This window comes from Meles meles, chromosome 1, assembly GCF_922984935.1.
Source record: "Meles meles chromosome 1, mMelMel3.1 paternal haplotype, whole genome shotgun sequence".
Classification (NCBI taxonomy): Eukaryota; Metazoa; Chordata; class Mammalia; order Carnivora; family Mustelidae; genus Meles; species Meles meles.
Window position 1 is genome coordinate 189293626 of NC_060066.1, and position 17418 is coordinate 189311043.

The window sequence follows — 17418 nt, forward strand, 5'->3', positions numbered from 1 at the left end:
CAGTGGCAGGATTTACCAAAAACTGTTTTATTGCTGTGACTTCTGCCAGAAGCTGTTAACACGCCCCATGACAGCCAAGGGCCAGGTGTGCATCTCAATCAGCTGGATGCCAGGGCTGGTTTCCCCGACCCACGTGAAAATACTATTGCCCAGGGCTCCACCCAGCCAGAGCCGTGCTTTCTGGCAGACTGGCCACATCTCAACAAGCAGCAGCAGTGCCGCTGCCGATCAGTTCTGCCCCCGCCCCACCCCCCCGGAATCCCACATCTTGGATAAGACAGGAAAATGCCACAGGTACCCTTCCAAAATAAAACCTGTCCTAATCCCTCCCCTCTGCCCAGGGAGCCGGGAAGGCCCTAGGCTCGGCAGCGATCCCGGAACCCAGCACCAGGGAGGTACCAGTCCTCCACTCACTGTCTGATAGCCTCCCCCAGGACCCCGGCCCAGCCGTGTGCTCCGCCTCCACTGTGGGATGACGGAGGAAGGGACCTGTGCCCGAGGAACCGCAGCATCTCCAGTCTGAGCTGCAGCTGGGCCGGCTGGACACGGCGGAGTCCCAGCAGCTGAGGCCCTCATGGACTCTTCTGGAAGAGACGGTGCAGGCTCTGGGCCAGGACATCGGTCTCCTCATAGCCCTCACAACTTTGCTGCCAGCTCTCTGGCACCTGTTCCATCCCATAGTAGGCACCAGCAATGGCCCCAGCCATGGTAGCAATGGTGTCTGTGTCCCCCCCGAGCGAGATGGAATAGATAAGAGTCCTTTGGAGGCTGTTGAAGGCAGAGGGGATCTCGGGGTCAGGCTCCATGCAGCGCAGGAAGCAGTAGATGGCCGTGGGCACAGATTCGAAGGCAGCAATGCCATTGCCTGCAGGGAAGCCAGAACATGGGGACCCCACATTCCTCCACCCTCTATGTCCCCAGTCATCTTCCCACCACTCACCCCAAGTCAATACTCTCAGCTTCAAGCTGGGCTGTGATTCAGACCACAGGCTCTAGACTTAGACTACCCAGGTTCAAATCCTGGCTCTTCCTCCTGCTAGCATGGGACCATGCAAGTTCCCTCATGGCTGAGATTCTGGTTTCTGGGATTTGACTCCTCGGGCAGAGAGAGAATAAAGGCAGCGACTCTCTGGGCTGGTGTGGGGGTGAAATGGGCCACAGGGAGAGTGTTCCACATGGGGCCCAGAACACAGTACAGGTGTCCTCTAAACAAGTACCAGTTATCAACATTAACTGTAAAAACTAACGGCCACCTGCCACTCTGAGGGACGCTCAGCGGCCAGGCTGGCGGCGCGGCAGCCCTGGAGTTAACCCCAGCACGGAGGTGTATGTTCCCAGCCCTGCCAAGGATGGCACAGCGTGGGCTCCACTGTGCCCACAGCCTCAGGCAAGAAATGGGACAGCAGGCGGGCCTCCCGGCTCCCGTCTGTCCCTAAGCCCAGGACTAGCTGAGGATGACGGGTGTAAGGGTCAACCCACCTAGCTCAGACACCACCTCCTCTCTGGTCACAGAGTCCTGCTCTAGAAGAGCGCCGATCTTCTTCAGTCGGCTGGAGTAGGGACGCTCCTCCATGCCCAACCTGTGGGTCAGGGGCGAGATTTCAGGGGGGTCGGAGCCAGCAGGGTGGAGATGGGAGGCAGGAGAAGAGGTGTGGGAAGGGGAGGCGGGAGGTGATCAGGCTGACACCCAGCACGGGTGTCCTGACAAGAAGTAGGATGGGGATGAGCTGCTCGTCCCAGTCTCTGGTACCCTAAGAGCCTCGAAGCAGAGTCAAGGCAAAGGGACTCCTCCCACCCCTCCTAAAAGTCTGCAATTAAAAAAGAAAGGTTTCAGCCTGTGACAACGCCGGAGGACCCCACAATGCAGGCACACCCCCAAACGCCCTTCCAGCCTGCCTCCCTCCCACATACTCACTCCCTGGCATCTGAGAGAGACTGGGCGTCACTCTCCAGCTCTTCCATGTGGCCCAGGAGTTGTTCGAGGAAATGCTCACTCGACGACTCCCCCTGCAAAGCCAGGTGCACAGCCAGGGCCTGCAGGATGGCACCGTTGTAACCCAGGGAGGAGGCGTGTGTCAGCTGGGCTGAGAGCCGGGCAAACTAGGGCAGAGGCAGTGAGAGCAAAGACGCGCTGTCACAGAACCCAGGCTGCAGAGAGGAGGGAGGGAGGGGAACGCCCAGCAGCCGGCCCACCTGGACTACCTTCTGCACATCCTGGACACTGCTGTAGGCCAGGGAGATGCCGGCCACCCGCATGGCACCCCCGTTGCCATAGGAGCCTTTCCCGTGAAACTGGGCCCGGGCGGGCTCAAAGACGTCGCGGCACTTGGGGCTCAGGAGCTTCTTGAAGACAGTGATCACTCCAGCGCCGTAACCCCGGTCGGGCTCTTTCTTGTACTCCTGAGCAAATCTAGGAGAGAGAAGGGAGACAGGACAAGGGTTGAAAAGACACGTGTTGGGGCTGGGAGAGGAGAGCTCTGGCTGGTCTGGAAAAGAGGAAGCCTTAGGGACGGAGGCCCATACCCCGGTGCGGTCGGTTCTGCCCTGGGAAGCCACGCAGTGCCAGCGTCGTGCCGAGAGCTAGGGCCCCAGCGCGCACCTGCAGCATCGCTCTGGCCAAGAAGTGCGGATGCTCAGCCCACCTGCTTTGCCTCCCCCCAGGTCCATCCCCCTCACCTGTGAGCCATGTCCACCTCGTCGAAGGCCTCCTTGGCCAGCAGGGACTGCACCAGGGCCCTGGCCATGGCCGTGTCGTCTGTGTAGTACAACACTTCTGCAGGGACAGGGTGAGGGTGAAGGTGAGATCGTGCGGCAGGACTTGAAGGTGGGGGCTCTGGCCCCCCGCTTTTTTTTTTTTAAAGTAAGCTCTATACCCAATGTGGGGCTTGAACTCATGACCCTGAGACTGAGCCGCATGCTCTACTGACCGAACCTCCCACTCTCTTCCGCCCAGTTTCCTGGGCTCCAGGTCTTGGGATTCTCAGCAATTCTTTTTTTTTTTTTTTTAAAGATCTTATTCATGTATTTGATAGACAGAGATTACAAGTAGAGAGGCAGGCAGGGAGAGAGGAGGAAGCAGGCTCCCCGCTGAGCAGAGAGCCCGATGCGGGGCTCGATCCCAGGACCCTGAGACCACGATCCGAGCCGAAGGCAGAGGCTTTAACCCACTGAGCCACCCAGGCGACCCTCTCAGCAATTCTTTATTCCAAGTCAGTAACAACAACCTGCTGATTTGAAGGCAAATCTTCTGCTCCCCTCTGACTGCTATGACCATAGCTCTCCTGCACCACACCCAACCTCCAACCCAGCCTGCATGTGCAGCCAGACAATTCTTCCTAAAAGCAGAATATCCCTTTCCTCATCTCTCTCCTGCTCAAAATCACTGTCTGTTGCTTTCAGGATTAGGCCAAATTCACTGCCTTGGCCTTCGAAGCCCTTCCCTGTTATATCCCACCGCTCCCCTCCACATCCCCAGGGCCAACCTTGGAGTCTGGGACCCTCCCTCCTCAGCCCCGCTCCTTCTTCTGGGTGCCTGGGACTACTGCTCTGGCACTTCCGAAACAGCAACGCTGGTCCTATGAAGACGTCCCGAATAGGCTGGGAGCCGGCAAGGGACCGGTGGCATTTGGTTTTATTGAAGGAAGAGATGGCTACAGAGAAGGAAGCACACTCCCTAGCAAGCACCCACCCCATGCCCACTCCTCTCTGTGTACTGCAAGCCCCCAGCCCCACTTACTCCCCTTCACTCTTTCTTCCCCCCCCCTTCACTCTTTGGAGGGCTCCCATCCTGGCTTCACTAGGAAGAGGGGTCGACAGGCCTCCTACCCATAGCTACACTCTCCTGTTACCTCTTGACCAAGTGAGTTTCTCTTCCAGTCCACTCCGCCCAGCTTCCCAGTGAATCTGTTCTTCCTTCCTCTCCTCTCCTCCTCTTCCCATGCTCTTCGTTTGGTCCCAGCACCTTGCGTCCCCAGGGAGCCACTTCTCTACCGTTCTCAGCCCATGTGATTGGGGCATAAGGTTCACACCACTACTAGCCTCCTCAAATAGCACACCCTACTCGTTTGTTCAGGAACGGACAGATGGCCAAGCCAGGCTGAGGAGATGTGGTCTGGGATTTCTGCTGGGGCTGCTGCAGACAGACTCTTCCTTTGCTGAAGCTGTTGGGGCCACCCCATGCAGAGGGTCTGCCAGAGCGAGTGAAGCCAACCTGTTAGAACAGGGATCTGAATAAGGAGGGGAGCTGGCTCTTAAGGACGTGGCTTGAGCCCCTGGATTCAGCTCCACCTGAAGCCAGACCTACCTCAGGACTTCTCAGTTATGCCAGCCAACGCATTCTCCTTTTGCTTAGGCCATTATGAGCTGAGTTTTCTGCTACTTGCATCCAAAAGGTTCTAAAACACCTAAAATGTTTTTCCTTCATCTTAACATCAAAGCAAAGATGAAATTAAAACCCATCCCTTCATCCTGTCTTTGCCTCAACCACAGCTCCGGTTTCTCCTCATCATACCATCTACTCTATTTCCTTTCTCTACTTCCTCCTAAACCCACCGACACCTTACTTCCAGGTTTCAACATTCTACTGAAATCGTTTTTAAAACCCAGACTTCCCTCTCCTTAACCTCTTAGTAGCATGACACAGTGACCATCCTGAAATTCTCCCAGGTTTTGTTGCTATCCTACCCACCTGCTTCAACTCCCATCAAACCCTTTCCAAGTCTAGCTCCTTTTGCTCCTCCAGGGTTCAGAGCTCGGCCCCTTCTTCTTACTATTCTACATGCTCTTCAAGAAACATCCTCCCCTTGACCTCGGAGATCTGGGTGAGGACCTGGCTGCGCAAGGGGAGGAGACAGGCTTTATATACAAGGAACAGCACTGCAAAGGCCTGGACTAGAGCAAGCTGGTGTAAGAGCAGGCTGAGCACACAAAACAAGGCCAAGGGTGGCCGAAGGTGAAACAGGGACTCAGGCGAGGGCCGACCAGGTAGGACATGTTATGGAATTTGGTCACGGCAAAGCTTCCGGCGGGGGAGGCCCGTCACGTCTCTTTCGAAATCACTCCCTGCTGCGTGGAGAATAGGCTGGTAGGGCACAGGGTGGACCAGGCGCGATGCAGGGGAAAGACGCACAGTCTGCCGGCTTGCACGGTTGCAAGGACCGGCTTGCCAGGCCCGGCACCGGGGAACGTTCCAGGCGAGAGAGAAGCTGGGACTCGGACTCTGACGCGCTGAGTCCGAGCTGCCCGCGGCTCCTCCAGACCCGGCCCCGGTAGCTCCGGGCAGCTTCACCTCCGAGGCTTGTCCCTCCTGCCCGAAGCCCCCGGGGACCCCGGCCAACGCGTCCCCACGTGCACCCGGCCCCGCCCACCTGTCCGCGCGCTCCCGGGCGAGCCCGGGTCTGGCTCCAGGCTCTGGACGTGACGCAGGACTGACGTCAGGGTGACGGTGTCGTGCGCCTCGTAGAAGGAGCCCACGCAGTCCCCGAGCAGCGCGCCGGCCAGGCAGCCTCGGAAGCGGGAGAGGGAGCGGGCCGCCCCAGCCCCCGCGCAGCCCGAAGCCGTCATCGCCGCCGCTGCCACCGCCGCCATCCGCGCGGAGCAGTCGCCACTTCCGGTACGTCCGGGGCGCGCAGCACGACAACGCCCCCCTCGCCGGCCCCACAGCGTCGCCCAGCGGCCCGGAGCCGCAGCACCTCTCAGCCCCCACAGCGCCGCCTAGCGGCCCGGATCTGCAGCTCCCAAGTCCTGCAGCACTGGCTTGGGCCAGGCCTTTGCTTTAGCCCCACTCTCCCCACTTGTAAATGGCTCACAGATGGGCGAAATGGCCACTGAAGAGTCCCCGAGGCGAGAGGAGGGCCGAGAGCCAGACCATCGGACCCTGGCAGCCCTGCCCTTAAGGTCACTGTCTCCACCGACCCCCCACCAAGCCCACTTTCCCACTGCTGTCCCAGCTCTTTTTCTTTTTTTAAAGATTCATTTATTTGACAGATAGAGACCACAAGCAGGCAGAGAGGCAGGCAGAGAGAGAGAGAGAGAGAGAGAGAGAGAGAGAGAAGGAAGCAGGCTCCCCGCCAAGCAGAGAGCCCGATGCGGGGCTCGATCCCAGGACCCTGGGATCATGACCTGAGCTGAAGGCAGAGGCTTTAACCCGCTGAGCCACCCAGGCGCCCCTGCTGTCCCAGCTCTTGGCTCCCTCAGGCCTGAGGTCCCCACCCCCAAGCCCTCCCACTGTGATTCTAGCCTACCCCGCTTCCCCTGGGCTTCCCCTAGGCATCAAGAGAGCAGGCAAGGTTCCAGCTGGGGCCAAGCTGATGAGAGCTCATGGTGCTAGAGCCCAGGGGGATGTCAGTCTGGCCCAGAGAGGGATTTCCTGAGGAGGGAGGAGGGAAGGACTCAGATTTAGAACATAAAGCTTGAGGAATGATGTTCCCCAACTTCGCTCCTCCATACACAGCAGGGCCAAGAGCCCTCTCACTCCCCGCTGACTGTATGCAGGGATAGCAGAAAGGCATTTGGACTGAGAACATTTATTAGACTCATTCTCTCCACCCCCCTCCCTCTTCTATCTCCCCACGGACCCTTCCCTCATCCCTCAGCCCCCCAAGACTAGACCAGCTCCAGCTGGCAGGTTTTGAGCGGACTCAGGGTGCGGTTTGTGGTTCGGGTGAAGGTGTCCACCTCGGGCACAAACTTCTCTGCAGGCACAGTCAGCTTCCTGCGGGTGTCCATGCACTTGGTGTCCAGCAGCATGGAGTTGGCTTTGCAGTCGATGTCAGCCTGCAGCCGGGCCAGGTGCTTGCAGAGAGCCTCCAGAGCATCCCTGGGGAGGAGGCGTGAACAACCCATCACCCCTGCCCCACGAGGGGAGGTCAAGGCCAAATCCACTGGCCTTCAGGAAGAAAGACACCAGGGAAGCCAGCAGGCTGCAAAAAGCCCCATGGGTGGGAGGTGTCTCCCTACGCCCCCTGCCCACTCCCCAAACTTACTGGGCTTGCGCCAGCTTCTGCTTCAGGGCAGCGATGGTTGCCTCTAATTGGTGAAGCTCGTCAGTGAGGCCGTACTGTGCCTAGAGGCAGAGGGGTGCATTGGGAGGCCCAGGTCAGTCTATGGGCTTGGATACTGCCCTCCACCAACACCCCTGCTTCTCCAGGGGTATGTGCTGGGGTGGGGGGTGATCCGGAGGAAGCCTTAGAGGGGGGCCAGTGCCCCACGGGGGTACCCTCGCACCTGGTCCCGGCAGAGTTCCACATTGGGCCGGTAAGTTCTGGACTCTAGCCGGGTATGGCATAACTTCAGGTTCTGTAACTTTCGGCGCAGATCCTCCTCCAGGTGCCGGATGTCCTCCTGCAGCTCGGCGATCTCCTCCAAGGTCTGCAGGGACAGAGTGACTGGTCTCCACCAGCTGAGCCCACCCGCCAGCTGAACCCCGGCTCTCATCCCACAGGAGGAACCCCGGGGCCCAGGGACGAAACCAAGAAGGCTCACATTCTTCTCCTGCCACCTGAGCTCACTGTACAATTTCTCCATCTCCCGCAGCCACTTCCTGAAGGCAAATTCTGTGGCCACCCTCTGGGCTTCGAGTTCATTGTTGGTCTGAAGGACAAGACAGGCAGGCCAAGGGGAGGCTGTAAGCTCGGGGCCATCTGAGGAAATCGCTCAAGTTGCGGGGGGTGTGTGTGGTGGGACACCATGTGGCCACCGGGACCGCTCGGGCCACCAGCTGGCCCTGGAAGAGCAGGGTGTGGGAGTGGTCGGTCACCTCGGCAATGGTTAGGGCGATGGCCTCCCTCAGCTCTACGGCCCCTTTCATCTCAGCCTCTGCGCGGCTCTTGTTGAACTGGCTGAAGTCGTCCCATTGCTGGAGGGTGGAGGAGCTGCGAGCGGCAGGAAACACGGGGCTCAGAAGAGCACGGGCTGTGAGGCGGGGAGGAGAAACCGCGTGAAACACTTCTTCTTACCCATTCGGGACGCGTGTGGGATTAACCTTCAGAGAGATGTTTGGGGACTTGAGGTTGAGAGAGAGGCAGCCTCTGTCAATGTCCAGTGTCTCCATTTTGTCCCGATGGTCAGAGCTGAGCTGCTGTCGGACTTCCTGCAGGAGGCTGGGGAGGGAACAGACTCGATCAGGGACCATTCCGCCAAGGCCCCAGGACACAGCCCCCGTGGTCCTGAAGGGACACTGAGGGCTGGGCCAGCTGGAGTGACCGTGGAGACAAAAACTGGCTGAGCTGGAGGAGCGCCCTACAGACAGAATGCGGACCCCTGCCTGCTTGCACACACCCCCGGGGGCACATGCATGTGTGGACTCACACATACACACTCACGAGAGGGTACCCAGGGGTGGTGGCACATGGGCTTCATCTCTCCTGCTCCCCATCAGCTGTTAATGGCTGCCTAAAGCAGGGCGGTGGGAAGTGTTCTGAGACCGCGTCCAGGCGGTGGGAGCTACCGTCAGTCGGTGGTTTCCGCGATGGGCACGGCAGGGTCAGAAGGGAGCCCGAGAGCCCGCTGCTCATTACCCATAATACATGTTTCATGTGGAAGACATGCAGCCTTGGGACGCCTGGGTGGCTCCGTCGCTTAAGAGTCTGATTCTCAATTTCTTTCTGCTCGGGTCATGATCTCAGGGTTGTGGAATCGAGCCCCGCGTTGGGCTCTGCGCTCAGCCCGGAGTCCGCTTGTCTCTGTCCCTCTGCTCCTCCCCTTGTTCTCTCTCTTTCTCTCAAACACAAAGATTTAAAACTCTTACAGAAAAGAAAGAAAGACAGACAGACATGCAGATTTCCAGTGCAGGTGAACGTGGAGATGACAGATCTCCCTTACCAGAGCTTCTCGAAGGCCTGGCTAATCTTCTGTTGCAAGGCCTTCTTGGTGGCATCAATGACCTCCACCTCTTTGTGCAGCTCATCCTCCACAGGGTCCTTCACCACATCAATGTCACGCCGACTGTCCCTCAAGGTCAGGCACTCAATTGCTACATCCAGGGGCAGGTTCTTGGCCTGTAGGTTTTGCTCTGCCGACTCTTTCATCTAGAAAAGAGAGGGCGTGGGACACTCGTGTGGCCATCCCCTGGGAAGCAGCTCTCATCCCCACTTTAGCAGAGGGGCCGGTGAGTGACTCAGTGGACATGCCACCCAACACCCCCATCAAGGGTGTGCGGACCCTGAAGTGGGGAGGGTGGGGAGGTCCTGGCCGCAGGGTCTCCCAGCTCCCTGCCCCGGTTCCCTGCCTGGGTCAGGGCGTCGATCTCAGCATCTAAATCTGTCAGACACTTGTCCAGCATCTCCTTCCAACGGTTGACAGTATCAATCCTCTCCGCCAGTCGAGTCCTATTGTCATGTTCGTCCCAAATGGTCTGGAAGAGACAAAGCCGGATAAAGAAGGTGCGGGGTTGGGGCTCTTCCTCAGCCCACCCAGTAGGGCTCTGGCCTCCAACCTGGTTGTTGGTCTCATTGCGAAGGACCCGGGCCTCCTGGCGGATCTGGTGTGAAGCATCTCGCTGCCGCTCGGCGTTGGTGGACAGCAGGTGGCTGTTGGTGTGCCAGTCCGGCAACCGGAAGCGCTGACTGGGCTTGACGCTCAGAGTGGCCATGGCGCAGGGGTTGAGGGGTCAGAACACCGAAGGCCTGTTCCAGTCACCCACCTCCGCTGGAGAGGGAAAACAAGGCTGCAGGAGGCCACTCAGGAGATACTGTCCTAGATCAAAAACCCCCTCCAAAGTACATGCTCTTGTCCATTTTGCTCCCAGCCCCTTCCTGCAGGAAGCTGGCTCGGGAACAGCCCTGGCTTTACTTAGCTTTGTGAGAGGTGTCCACTAGGTTTCCTGCCCCCCATCCATCCACAGACACAAACTCCTGGACCCTGCTGGTCCTGGAACAGGTGAAAGGGAATAGTGGAGTTCATTGTGGGTGTGTGTGTGTGTGTGTGTGTGTGTGTGTGTGTGTCCCTGTGCGCGTTGCCAAGCCCTTAGTGGGGCTGGGGGTTGGGGCGCTTAGGAAAAATAGCTCTTAATCCAGTTTCCACCCCCACTTCCAGCAACCAAGTCTTGTGGAAACGTCTTTTCTTTGTTCGCCCCAGCTTTGGGCCAGGACCCTGAGGATCTAAGGGAAGGAGCCCTGTTCTCCAGGAAGAGAACGAGCTAGTTTTGCAGGGGACACGGGTTGGCACTAGGGAGTTTGGGGGTGGGGGGCGGTTGGCTTCCTGCCCATTTGGTCGTCCTCCCTCTGCCCTCTGTGGGGGAAGAGGGGCAGGTGTGTGAGGGTCCCCATTGGGAGGAAATGGGGTCCGTCTAGGTCCCAGCCCAGCCCTCCTCTCATCTTTGGTTTGAATTAATACCCCGCCGCAGGCGCCTAGAAAGGAGGAGGAAGGGGAGAAGGAGGGAGCTCGGCTTGGGTGAGAGCCCCCCACCTCCCGGCTCTTCTCTTCCTCTCACCTCCAGCCCCGCTCGCACTTCCGCTCAGCTTCCCCAGCTCCTCTGTTAGGCGCCCCCGGTTGCTAAGCACCCGCGCTCTGCCCGCGCGTTCCCTCCGCCTGGTGTTTGGTTTGGCAAGCGCGCGGCGGCGCGGCGGCAGGGTCCGGAGGCCCAAGGGGTAGGAAGGCGACCGGGGCCGCAGGGCTGGGGCCCCCGGAGGGGGCCAGAGGAGGAGTGCATCGAGGTGTCGCGTTCACTCCATGTACATGTTAAACATTTGCATTTTGATAGAAGTTATACATCGACAACGTTAAAAACAAATGCGTAATACACAGGAAAAGTAATGTCCCGCTCAGGCTCACTACTCAGCAGATATTCCAGATATGTATATGTATTTAACGTGATTGAACACATCCCTTGGTCCTGTCTTGCCCAACGTTTGCATCCATCTGCCTGATGGCACAGAAGGAATGAGGCTTGCTTTGGGAGGGGCCACATCCCCGGGGCGAAGTAACGGGTGTTAGAAGCAAAGCTCAAAATCCAGCCTTTTTTGTTTGTTTTAAGTTTTTTTTTTTTTAAGATTATTTGACAGACAGAGATCACAAGTAGGCAGAGAGGCAGGCAGAGAGGCAGGCAGAGAGAGAGAGAGGAGAAAGCAGGCTCCCCGCTGAGCAGAGAGCCGGATGCGGGACTCGATTCCAGGACCCTGAGATCATGACCTGAGACGAAGGCAGAGGCTTTAACCCACTGAGCCACCCAGGCGCCCCTTGTTTTAAGTTTTTTTGAATTTTAATTCCACTACATACAGAGTTCTATTAGTTTCAGGTGTATAATACAGTGATTCAACAATCTATACATTACAAAATATAACCTTTTTTTAAAAAAAGATTTTATTTGTTTATTTGACAGAGATCACAAGTAGGCAGAGAGGCAGGCAGAGAGAGAGAGGGAAACAGGCTCTCCGCTGAGCAGAGCGCCCGATGCGGGGCTCGATCCCAGGACCCTGAGATCATGACCTGAGCTGAAGGCAGAGGCTTTAACCAACTGAGCCACCCAGGCGCCCCTAACTTTTTTTTTTTTTTTTTTTAAGATTCTTTTATTTTAGAGAGAAGGCAGCACGATTAGGGAGGACACGAGGGAGGGGGAGAGAAGCAGTGTAGGCACTGAGCCGGGAGCGGGGAGCTGTTTGGCAGGTGGATCTCATAACTTGAAATAATGACCTGAGCCTGACTGAGCCACCCAGGATCCGCCAAACCATTTTTTTTTTTTTTTAAGAGGACGAGATAGAACTCAACCATGCCAGTACTTTTCGAGGTCTTGGGAGATGTTAAGATTTAATGTTCATAACTAATAGGAGAGGTAGGCACTATCCCCTTTTTCGCAGGCAACTGAAGAGACTGGCCCTGCGGAAAGGCAGGGATGGGAACCCAGGTCCCACCTTCTCTCCGTGACGACTCCACACTGCCTCTAGTGGTGGCTCTGGAAACCGAGAGGATTGCTCTTCCCCCGCAGGCTGGCCTGGGCCTCTTCTGAGGACCGTGCAGAATGTAGGAGGTGGTCTTACCCGTGAGAGAAGGGAAGAGAACGGAGGAGCGTGCCCAGCGTCACATAACTAAGTGGTAGAGCCTGGATTCAAACCCAGGCAGTCTGTCCCGGAGGTCAAGGGCGGGCTTGATAGCGGATGGAAAGAGAGAAGTCCCAGAAGAGTCCTCAGTTTTAACATCCCAGCGATTGATGGGATGGTGTGATCTTCCACAGATGAAAGAGGCGGACAACCAAGGGGCTTGGTAGGCAACGGGAAGATGAGGTTGGATTTTGAGAAGTTTGAGGTGCTTGTGGTGGATCTAGGTGCTTCCCAGCAGGCAGTTTAAAGTCCAAGTCTGAAGCGCTCCAGCAAGGCTGAGGCTAGAACATTTCCCAGACTTCTTGATCACTGATTTTCTCCCCCCTCAGAATATTTTCTAAACTCAAATATACGGCTCACAAAGCAGACATGCACGGGATTCTGTGACGTTACTCTTTTTTTTTTTAAGATTTTATTTATTTATTTGACATACAGAGATCACAAATAGGCAGAGAGACAGTCAGAGAGAGAGGAGGAAGCAGGCTCCCTGCTGAGCAGAGAGCCCGATGTGGGACTTGATTCCAGGACCCTGGGATCATGACCTGAGCTGAAGGCAGAGGCTTTAACCCACTGAGCCACCCAGGTGCCCCTGTGACGTTACTCTTTAACGAGGATTAAGGAAGTTCTTGGACAAATGAATTGCTGGAAGAAATGAAGAAATTTTAGTTTATGTTTGGAAACATTTTATTTTTTTTAAGATTTTATTTATTTATTTGACAGAGATCACAAGTAGGCAGAGAGGCAGGCAGAGAGAGAGAGAGGGGGAAGCAGGCTCCCCGCTGAGCAGAGAGCCCGATATGGGGCCGGATCCCAGGACCCCAGCGGAAGGCAGAGGCCTAACCCACTGAGCCACCCAGGCGCCCCTGAAACATTTGATAACAGAGCAGTAAATAAATATGGCAGAATGGTGGTGGCTTTGGCATATATCTGTGGCTATGGTGGTGGGCTTGGTGTTCACCACTCATGACGTTCCTGCACATCCTGGCCGGGGGAAGAAGATATTAGAAGAAAACATCAGGCAGCTGATGGATTGGACCAAGAAAAACAGAGTGATAAGAACGAGTGATGCCGTATTCTATCATTTTTGCAATAGAAACACCAAGAAACATCTCTGTTATTGTGATGTTTACCAGTGAAGAAGTTTAGATCATGTGTAATATGCAAAAATGCCTGGACGCCTGAGTAGCTCAGTGGGTTAAGCCTCTGCCTTCAGGGTCATGATCTCATGGTCCTGGGATGGAGCCCTACCTTGGCCTCTCTGCTTAGTGGGGAGTCTGCTTCTCCCTCTCACTCTCCCTTTGTGCTTTCTCTCTCTCTCTCAAATAAATAAAATCTTCTAAAAATATGCAAAAGGGCAGCTGAAGAATTTCAGATCTTGACAAATTCCTGGCAGCATTCCAGTGCATTCAACAACAAGGTATTTTTTGTGATGATGGATTTCTATGAAAGCCCCGAGGCCTTTCAGATGTACCAGTTGATGTCAGTTCCAAGTGTCCTTCACTTTTCTGCTAAGAGGAAATTTATATCAGATGACCTTGACCATTTGGAGGGAAGGGCTGTCACAGCTGAGCACATGGCTGGATGGGTAGCTGAGAGAACTGAGAGAAGAGAAACCACCATCAGCATCAGACACCCTACAGATTACCACGACCCCTTCAAGCTGGGGATATTTTTGGCTCTTATTGGTGGACTCATGTATTTATGGAAATGGAATAGGAAATGTATTTTTAACAAAAACTTGTGGGCAGCTTTAGCTCTGTCTTTTGTGATCGTGGTGACATCTGGTCAAATGCAGACTTATATAAAAAGAGCCCCATATGCTCAAAGGGATCCTCCAACAGGACATATGCACAATATTCATGCAGTGGGTTACTCTGTTCGCCCCAGAAATATACATCATTTTTCTGTTTAATGTATGCATTATCCTGGGAATGGTGCTCATAGCTAAAGCAGCCACATATTGCTTGAACATTATACAGAGGAAGATAATGATTTTTTTTTTTTAAGATTTTATTTATTTATTTGACAGAGAGAGAGATCACAAGTAGGCAGAGAGGCAGGCAGAGAGAGAGAGGAGGAAGCAGGCTCCCTGCAGAGCAGAGAGCCCGATGCGGGGCTCGATCCCAGAACCCTGAGATCATGACCTGAGCCGAAGGCAGCGGCTTAATCCACTGAGCCACCCAGGCGCCCCAATAATGATTTTTTTTTTAAAGATTTTTATTTATCTATCTGACAGACAGAGATTTCAAGTAGGCAGAGAGGCAGGCAGAGAGAGAGAGGAGGAAGCAGGCTCCCTGCCGAGAGAGAACCCGACACGGGGCTCGATCCCAGGACCCTGGGACCACGACCCGAGCCGAAGGCAGAGGCTTTAACCCACTGAGCCACCCAGGCGCCCCAAGAGGAAAATAATGATCTTGATGGCATGGGTCTAGTTGTGATATTCTTCAGTTGGCTGCTCTTTTTGTCTTCAGAGTTAAAGAAACGAAGTATCCATTCAGCATTCTCATCGGTTTTAAAGGATCCTAGAAATATAGACAGTGAAGCGAGACATTTCTTTTTTTTTTTTTTAAGATTTTATTTATTTATTTGACAGATAGAGATCACAAGTAGGCAGAGAGGCAGGCAGAGAGAGAGGAGGAAGCAGGCTCCCTGCTGAGCAGAGAGCCCGATGTGGGGCTCCATCCCAGGACCCCTGGGATCATGACCTGAGCTGAAGGCAGAGGCTTTAACCCACTGAGCTATCCAGGCGCCCCAAAGCGAGACATTTCTTAATATGTGAAAAAATCTGAAGAAAAAAAAAACATGAAAGAGTATGAGAACTCATAACTTTTTTTTTTTTTTTAAAGTGATTGCGATTTAGCCACAGGAGACATGGAGTGCTTTGGCAAAACAAGCCATTTTCTCCCCAAATCTGTGAAGTATGATAATATGTATCTTCTCTGTTCTCAATTTTCTCCTCCCTGTAAGTGTCAGAGATTACCTACTTTAGTGAATTCCAATGATTCAGATACTCAGAGAAGTACAACTTCTATTCAATCAGAACAATGTTTCAATGTATTCTGTTAGTTGGTCAGCTGATCTTATTCTAATGTGAAAAATAATACCTTGGGGCGCCTGAGTGGCTCAGTGGGTTAAAGCCTCTGCCTTCGTCTCAGGTCATGATCGAGCCCCACATCGGGCTCTCTGCTCAGCGGGGAGCCTGCTTCCCCCTCTCTCTCTGCCTGCCTCTCTGCCTACTTGTGATCTCTGTGTGTGAAATAAATTTAAAAATCTTTAAAAAAAAACCTTAATAAGATACCCCACATCTAGCTACTGAGGATAACGATATTGCCTCTCCCGGAGGTGTATTTTGCTCAACCAACTTTGTGTGTTGTCTTTTTTTTTTCTTTAAGATTTTATTTATTTGTCAGAGAGCGAGCACACAAGCAGGGGGAGGAGCAGCAGGCAGAGAGAGAAGCAGGCTCCCCGCTGAGAGGACTGGATCCCAGGACCCTGAGATCATGACCTGAGCCAAAGGCAGAGGCTTAACCAACTGAGCCACCCAGGCATCTCTCTGTGTTGTCTTCTGAAGGCTAAGTATCTTTCTGTGGAATGCAATTCCAATACCCAGAGGCAAATGCAGTATGACTTAGTTCTCTTGCCCAAGAATTTCCTAATGAGGTTTGCTACTTTGCTGCTTGACCACTGTAGACATAAACTAACTGATTACCAGACTATAATCTCTCCATGACTGTTAACTTCCTTTTTTCTGGAGAGACTTCACATAAATTATCTTTTCCTATTTTTTCTTGCAAGGGGCTAATCTCTAACAAAATAGCAGTTCCCATTTTGGTGTTGACTTGAGGTTGTTTTCTTTTTAAATCTAACAGGAAGGTGGGTGTAAAGACAATTAACAGGATGAACAATTTCGTCCATCCTTTTCTGTTTAGTAGCATGCAAAAATATTAGTTGTTTCCAATATGCAGAAATACCAAACTGAACTTTTTTTTTTTTTTTTTTTTTAAAGATTCTCTTCATTTATTTGACAGAGAGAGAGAGAGCACAAGCAGGCAGAAGGCAGGGACGGGAGCAGACTCCTCGGGGAACAGAGAGCCCGTTGCAGGGCTCAGTCCCAGGACCCTGAGATCATGACCGGAGCCAAAGGCAGAGGCTTAACCCACTGAGCCACCCAGGTGCCCCTCCACTGAATATCTTAAAAGCTGTTCTATTTCAGCCTTTCTTCCTTCTTTTTTTTTTTTTTTTAAGATTTATTTATTTATTTATTTGACAGACAGAGATCACAAGTAGGCAGAGAGGCAGGCAGAGAGAGAGCAGGAAGCAGGCTCCCAGGTGAGCAGAGAGCCCGATGTGGGGCTCCATCCCAGGACCCTGGGATCATGACCTGAGCCGAAGGCAGAGGCTTTAACCCACTGAGTCACCCAGGCGCCCCTCCCTCAGCCTTTCTTCCTTCTTCTTTTTTTTTTTTTTTAAAGATTTTATTTTATTTATTTGACAGAGAGAGAGATCACAAGTGGGCAGAGAGGTAGGCAGAGAGAGAGGAGGAAGCAGGCTCCCTGCGGAGCAGAGAGCCCGATGAGGGCCTCGATCTCAGGACCCTGAGATCATGACCTGAGTTGAAGGCAGCGGCCCAATCCACTGAGCCACCCAGGCGCCCCGCCTTTCTTCCTTCTTAAGTGGAAAAACCAAAGTACAAATTTGAAGACTTTTTTCCCTGTTCCTTCTTTTTCTGCTTTTTTATTCTTCTTTGTTGTCTTATGTAGATAATCAAAGTTAAGTCCTAAACAGCTTACTAACCTGCCTGGCAGAGGACAGCGAAGACTGAAGTTGAGGTTTGCTAGTGAATCAAATTTTGGCCTTCCCTCTGAAAATTGCTGTTTTAGAAATGCTGTGCTTGTGAAAATGTTTCTTTTTTTTTAAACCTTAAAAATTAAAAAAAAAAAGATTTTATTTATTTGACAAAGGGAGAGAGAGAGAGCACAAGAAGGGGGAGGCAGAGGGAGAGGGAGAAGCAGGCTTCCTGTTGAGCAGGGATCCTGGGATCATAACCTGAACCGAAGGCAGACGCTTAATTGTCTGAGCCACCCAGGTGCCCAGTGAAAATGTTTTTCAAGCAACAACACCTTGATGTCACATTAAAAGAGTTTTGCTTTAAATTGGGACTGGCTTTGGCTAGGTATAGTTAAGTAACCCTCCTCCAAAAAAAAATTTTTTTTTAAGTGTATGAGTTTTTTTTTTTTTAATATTTTATTTATTTGACAGAGAGAAATCACAACTAGGCAAAGAGGCAGGCAGAGAGCGAGGAGGAAGCAGACTCCCTGCGGAGCAGAGAGCCCGATGCGGGACTTGATCCCAGGACCCTGGGATCATGACCTGAGCTGAAGGTAGA

General features: G+C 53.7%; 2 protein-coding genes across 3 annotated transcripts; both read right to left on the minus strand.

Annotated features, from left to right (window-relative positions):
- Nucleotides 1-11: 11 nt before the first annotated feature.
- On the minus strand, nucleotides 12-5600 carry ADPRS (ADP-ribosylserine hydrolase). The gene is made up of 6 exons (XM_045977934.1): nucleotides 5367-5600; nucleotides 2677-2773; nucleotides 2203-2410; nucleotides 1916-2100; nucleotides 1480-1580; nucleotides 12-865 (listed from the first exon to the last, which is right to left on the minus strand). The coding sequence occupies exons 1-6, from the start codon at nucleotides 5584-5586 to the stop codon at nucleotides 573-575; spliced, it is 1104 nt and encodes a 367-aa protein (XP_045833890.1). The 5' UTR covers nucleotides 5587-5600; the 3' UTR covers nucleotides 12-572.
- A 1003-nt stretch (nucleotides 5601-6603) lies between these two features.
- TEKT2 (tektin 2) lies at nucleotides 6604-10503 on the minus strand. Of its 2 annotated transcripts, XM_045977926.1 has the most exons (10): nucleotides 10430-10503; nucleotides 9434-9645; nucleotides 9227-9352; nucleotides 8821-9026; nucleotides 7956-8099; nucleotides 7757-7871; nucleotides 7483-7590; nucleotides 7225-7368; nucleotides 6984-7063; nucleotides 6604-6817 (listed from the first exon to the last, which is right to left on the minus strand). In XM_045977926.1, the coding sequence occupies exons 2-10, from the start codon at nucleotides 9587-9589 to the stop codon at nucleotides 6604-6606; spliced, it is 1293 nt and encodes a 430-aa protein (XP_045833882.1). In that variant the 5' UTR covers nucleotides 9590-9645; nucleotides 10430-10503. The 2 variants fall into 2 exon arrangements, with proteins under 2 accessions (XP_045833882.1, XP_045833871.1); XM_045977915.1 differs by lacking the exon at nucleotides 10430-10503 and having other exon boundaries at nucleotides 9434-9825.
- Between the last annotated feature and the right edge of the window lie 6915 nt (nucleotides 10504-17418).